Below are 6,574 nucleotides of genomic sequence, written 5' to 3' on the forward strand. Positions count from 1 at the left end.
AGAGTTATAACTATTAGATATAGTAATTAGAAACAAAATAAATAATGAAATTAAGAACCATCTGCTGTGTACCTAATAGTGAAAATAAGTGTGCCCCCTATATGCTGTATGAGTTTGGGAATATTATCACTAACATGTTCAAATCCATTATGTTATTACAAGATAAAATTTCTAAGTCAATTATATGATGATCATACACAACATTTCTGAGAAGGAGGAAAAAACTAATCTGTGCTTTAAAATTCGGAGAAAGTGGGAGTTCCTGTTGTGGCTCAGTGGAAATGAATCTGACTAGCATCCATGAGGATGTAGGTTCGATCCCTGGCCTCGCTCAGTGAATTAAGGATCTGGTGTTGTGGTGAGCTGTGGTGTAGGTTGCAGACATGACTCAGATCTGGCATTGCTGTGGCTATGGCATAGGCTGGCAGCTATAGCTCTGATTTGACCCCTTGCCTGGGACTTCCATATGCCATAGATGCAGCCCTAAAAATAAAATTAAAAATAAATAAATAAATAAAATTGAGGGAAAGTAAGATAGAGGAAGGAAAACACCTAAAATTTTTCTAAGCGTTAATTTGAGAAAGTGATTAAATTTCCTGACCTTTCAGAAGCTTTACAGAATCTAACTTACATGGCAATGTCTGTCATTGGTTGTGCTTCCTAAAACATATTTTAGAGTGCTTTGGATTAATGTTTCTGACTAAAACTTTCTCTGATCAGAGAGCAGGCTTGTATGAAAAAGTTAAAGCTGAAATGTCTGAGTTCCTCTCTGAGATAAATGATTCCATTCATACCTCTGGAAGTGAAGTTTGGGAGGTCATATTTTCCTAGGATACTAAGCTGGAATAAGTCAGGAATCAATCCTATTTATGTGAATTTTAGTGAGGTGTGATTGATTTTAATTTCTAGAAGTTTCCACAAAATATTGTGAGTTCCAAAATATTTCTTTGTTTATTATCATAAAGAGAAGCAATGTAGCAACAATTAGGCTAAATTCCATACAAAACTTGCAAGTTCATTTTCAGTGCTTTTTTTGCCTTTTTATTTTTTCTACCTATTTCACCACTCTCAGATTCCTGAGAGCTCCAGGTGCTACCCCAGCTACCAAGGGCTTCCATTAAGACACAGCATCCAGCCCTGTCACACGCTCTTGGAGACAAGCCCCCTCCCAGGTACAGATACCCTGTGCCAATTTCCCTCTTTAGAAGTAAAGCTGTTTTATGGCTCATCATTTCAGGACCATATCATTTTTTCTCAGTACCTTGTACCTAGCAATTAAACCCTTTCCAAAATTTAAAAACCATAAATGTGGAGATATTTTATCTTAGATAAAGCACAGCATTTTGTTGGCATCTTCATTTTATCTTAGATAAAGCACAGCATTTTGTTGGCATCTTTCTGAGGACAATGCCACAGCACTGGTCTCTAGTGCACAGTGACTGTGAGGGACCAGGAGTGGAGGTGAAGACAGAGCAGACAATCAAAGAAAGATTATGACTTTCCTTGTAATTCAAACTTTTAACTTGTAGAGTTTGGTGCCAACTCTAAATTTTAATCATACTTTCTTTCATTTACCCACCAAGCATACTGTTTCAGAGATAAAAGTACTGGAGAGAGACTGATTTCATAACAGTTAGGAAAAGGAGGAACCTGTGAGCCACCTAGCAAAATCTATGATGGCACTAATTTGACCTAAAATATTACAAAAAATAAAAAAATTGAATTTATTTGGCCCCACTTAGTAGTGCAAACATTCTTCTCTAAGTCAGACAACACATCTTCGGATAAGTATTATTATCAGAAACAAAATACTTATTCTGATCTGAAATAATACATTATTAAGAATGCTTATGTATGCATAGTCTTTACTTTTGATTAAAGATTTATCACATCTAAACTTTTAACAAACATTTCAGTGTCTCTCTGAGGTAACATTATGTTCAATGCTTTATATATGAGAACAATAAGCCCTGAAAGGATAAATGACTTGATCAATGTCTGATGACATGGTTGTGATCTTAACTTATATTTTCCCAATAGATTTATGTTTCCATTATAGTATAGCATTTTATTGGGTGTAAGAAGTCCTTTTCTTAGATGATAAATCTAATCTTTTTTAATCTAATAAATAATGCACTAGAGAACGATGGGAAAAGAGGGTTCATTGCCCTCTCTAAATAGAACAAGGGATCATGATATTAGGTAATGATCTTCATGGGGGAAAGATATACCTAACCGCTCTATCACTAGATATACCTAACCTAACTCAGTGCCCAGGAAAAAATAGGCATTTAAATTATTGTAGAGTGAATTAACTAAAAAAGAATGGATTTATATTGCAGACAAACTTGGAGCTTTGGTTGCCCAACATCTTCATTTTAACATTTTCAAGAGTGTAGGTGTTGACTTAAGAGATTTTCTGAGGTCACTGAGCCATTCTGTGTCAGAAGAGGGAAGGAATATGTCTATATGTTTATTCTTCACATAGCTTTTCCTTTGGAGCAAATATGAGACCTAAATTTTCTTCTTGTTATACCCATGGCTACTTAGTATAAGGGGAAAAACTGAAAAGATGTAATTAAACACTCATTTCTTAAGAAAATCTTGTTATATAAAATATATAATCATCTTTGATTTAATGCTGAACTGTGAAAGACAGTTTCTGAAGAAGCCAATGTCAAAAACTATTTTACTAGCAGTGAGAAGAGAGCTTTAAGTGCTACAGCAGAAAGATGTTTTCAGAACCCACGAAGGGAAAGAGAGAGTCACCTCTTATCTGGGCAGCCCAGGAAGCCAATTACTATCACCTGAATCAACAAACCGATCATTACCAGCAATACAAAAGCCCCTCCAATGCCCCTCCTGTCCCTTTCCTCCCATCAAGGAAAACCACTATCCTGGCTTCAAATACAAAAGATTTGCCTGTCTGTTTTTAAACTTCATGTAATAGAGTTATACTGCATTGACTCCTTTGTGTCTAATTTTTTTGCACATTAATTTTGTGAAAATCTACCTCCACCTGATAGCAGTTCACATTTTTTTCTTTTGTTAAAGTTCTTACACTTAATGAAGAAAAAAATAGATTTTTATCTTCATAAATTAAAATGGTGAATTTCTGTGATGTAAAAATAACTTTTCAGATATTCATTTGTAATTTTCATTTGCAAAAGAGTTTGACTTTTCAAATTTATGTAACTAAGTGAATCAATGTGGGATGAAACATCCCAAACACCACTGTCCTTTTCTAAACGACTTTTGGTTCAATGTTTCATTCTGGCTCTGTTCTCTTCATTTTGATTGCTACAGTACTATCTCTATGTCGGCATGCCTATATATATATTTATATATATGTATATGTCTACATATTTGAATAGAAACTAGACTCCCTAACTGAACTAGGAAATTGAACTAAACTTAGTTCATTAATTGATTTCTATTTCTCTCCTATTTAGATAACTGAAGAGAAGTTCCTTTCAAAGTCAATGAATGAGACAAATCATTCTCGGGTGACAGAATTTGTGCTGCTGGGACTCTCTGGCTCCCAGGAGCTCCAACCTTTCTTGTTTTTCATATTTTCACTACTCTACCTGGCCATTCTGCTGGGCAACTTTCTCATCATCCTCACTGTGACCTCAGATTCCCGCCTTCACACTCCCATGTACTTTCTGCTTGCAAACCTCTCTTTTATAGACATATGTGTTGCCTCCTTTGCTACCCCCAAAATGATTGCAGACTTCCTGGTTGAGCGCAAGACTATTTCTTTTGAGGCCTGCTTGGCCCAGATTTTCTCTGTTCATCTATTTGCTGGTGGTGAAATGGTGATCCTTGTATCCATGGCCTATGACCGTTATGTTGCTATATGCAAACCTCTCCACTATACAACAATCATGAGCCGCCGTGTGTGTATTACTCTGGTCCTCATTCCATGGGGTGTTGGCCTCATCCATACTACCAGCCAGCTGGCATTTACTGTGAATTTGCCTTTCTGTGGTCCTAATCAAGTGGACAGTTTTTTCTGTGACCTCCCTCTAGTGACCAAGCTGGCCTGCACAGACACTTACGTTATCAGCCTACTAATAGTTGCAGACAGTGGCTTTCTTTCTTTGAGTTCCTTCCTCCTGTTGGTTGTCTCCTACACTGTGATACTCATCACAGTTAGGAACCGCTCCTCTGCTAGCATGGCGAAGGCCCGCTCCACACTGACTGCTCATATCACCGTGGTCACACTTTTCTTTGGCCCATGCATCTTCATCTATGTGTGGCCCTTCAGTGGTTATTCGGTTGACAAAGTCCTTGCTGTGTTCTACACCATCTTTACTCCCATTTTAAACCCTGTTATCTACACTCTAAGGAACAAAGAAATGAAGGCAGCTATGGCAAAACTGAAGAGTCGGTATCTGAAGTCTGGCCAGGTTTCTGCAGCTTTAAGAAATATCTTTTCCTAGAAATGAAGTAAATTTATAGGACTGTTACCACTATAGTTTTATTTCTAGATATTTACAAATGAAGTCTGTGATGTTAAAGCAAATAATTTTGACCAGTGAGAGGGATTAGCTTGAATTGAAGAATAACAATGACAAAAATGAATGAATTTTACTGATTTTCATATTTTTCCCTCCAATGGGTGCTTTTCTTTCTTTTTTATTTCCTATTTTGTATTCAAAACTTTTAAAGATTCAGGCTTCAAAAACACTGAGAAAGAAACTTACTTATAAGTGGTAATTAAATTGTACCCCTCCCTCTCAAAACAGTATTGCTCAGATGCCAGTTTTGGAGTAATAATAGGTATGTATATATCTCTAAGTCATAGAAATAATATATCTATTTACATACCTAATGTATGATATACCTAGGTAAGAATGTATTTCTCACTGTACTATGTAACTGACAGCACATAAGGAGCTATTCTATGATAGTTATTAATTTACTTTTTTTTTTATTTTTTGTCTTTTGTCATTTTAGGGCCACATCCACGGCATATGGAGGTTCCCAGGCTAGGGGTCTAATTGCAGCTGTGCCTGCCAACCTATGCAAGAGCCACAGCAATGCCAGATCTGAGACAGATCTGTGACCTACACCACAGCTCACTGTGACACCAGCTCCTTAACCCACTGAGCAAGGCCAGGGATCGAACCCACAACCTCATGGTTCCTAGTCAGATTCGTTTCTGCTGTGCCTTGACAGGAACTCCTGATTGTTGTTAATTTATGAGATATAAAATGGCATGGTTATCCAGAAGAAGGTATTTATAGTCAACACTTTCACAAATCTTTATTCAAGGTGGCTGCTTAATACACGTTATTTATGGAAAACAACTCATGGAATAAATTTATTCCTCAGTATAATCTGTACTTGGTTATGTTAATTTCCATTTAATATTGTTGAAATAATCTGGGGAATTTCAGGGGTGTATTACAATACCCTACCATTTGTAGGCACAGTGATGAGAGTTAGTATCTTAGATAAAATACTCTTTCCTTCCCAGGTCTCCATGATTTCTACCTTCTCAGATATGGTAGCTTTTCATACCGATACCTGATACAAACTATTATTTTTCTACATGGACTTTTTACTTAGTTAACATCTTGTTTTTATATTGACTACTTAATATCCAGAAAATGACAGAATCCTATTTCAAGGTCTTTAGGACAGTCATGAACTTACCCTTCCACGATCACTTACAAATCAATATTTTTCTAGGCTTCCCCACTATAGGTAATTTGGCCTTTTCCTCTTTTATCGTACTCAAGGCTCCTCCTATATTTCAAACTGTGTTCTGATTTCACAATATGTTATAATGCTGAGTTTTTTCTAGTCTTTTTAGAGTCACTTAATGGGATTCTATAATTACTATTATTGAAAATTTTTTTTAAATTTCTGAACCAAAGGGAAAGAAATCAATTTATTATGGACATAACAGAATGAAAATGAAAACAAATGTGCATGAATGTCCAAGTATATTGATGTACTCAAGTTTTTACAACAATACAAGATTAATAATTCTACATTACTTTTGCACACTGTTCAACTTTTATGTAAAAACCAATGATATATCATTGTGCTAAGAGTACTAACTGCAACTTAATTGACGCTGTACAATAAGAAATGTGATAAGAATTTTACATGTCTTTTAAGCTTTAAAATATGTCTATGAGATATTTGTTCTGCTCATTTTATACATAATAAAAGTAAATTTAGGAAAGGGTAAAGATATTGAGCAATTTTATACAGTCAGAAAGTGTGAGTGAATTTATGTTTAGGTTGGTCTTATGTTTTGTTTTTTTGGGTTATTGTCAGCCCAGAATTGCACACTTTTAGAATGTACTGCTACCTAGGGTGGAATAAGATATGACCTGTGCAGAAAATGTGATTCTCTGCTTATTTTTTCATACCTCTTTCCTACTCAATATATGGAAAAATCTTAAAAAATGAAGACTGAGACTTAAGACAGTACTAGAGTTCTTTGCATAGCAAGTCATACAGCAAGAATATAGGTCAACTAATATAAGGATTACTGTACATTCAACTGTAAAAATTAAGAAAAATAAAAACACAGAAATGTGTATAGATATAA

The 6,574-nt window shown here is 35.5% G+C and overlaps 1 protein-coding gene across 1 annotated transcript; it reads left to right on the forward strand.

Annotated features, from left to right (window-relative positions):
- Positions 1 to 3,467: 3,467 nt before the first annotated feature.
- On the forward strand, positions 3,468 to 4,445 carry LOC100152570 (olfactory receptor 4K15-like). Its single transcript, XM_005653546.2, has one exon. It carries the CDS (start codon positions 3,483 to 3,485, stop codon positions 4,443 to 4,445), a length of 963 nt encoding a protein of 320 aa, XP_005653603.2. The 5' UTR covers positions 3,468 to 3,482.
- Positions 4,446 to 6,574: the final 2,129 nt, after the last annotated feature.

Source organism: Sus scrofa, unplaced genomic scaffold (assembly GCF_000003025.6).
Source record: "Sus scrofa isolate TJ Tabasco breed Duroc unplaced genomic scaffold, Sscrofa11.1 Contig935, whole genome shotgun sequence".
In the NCBI taxonomy this organism is placed as follows: Eukaryota; Metazoa; Chordata; class Mammalia; order Artiodactyla; family Suidae; genus Sus; species Sus scrofa.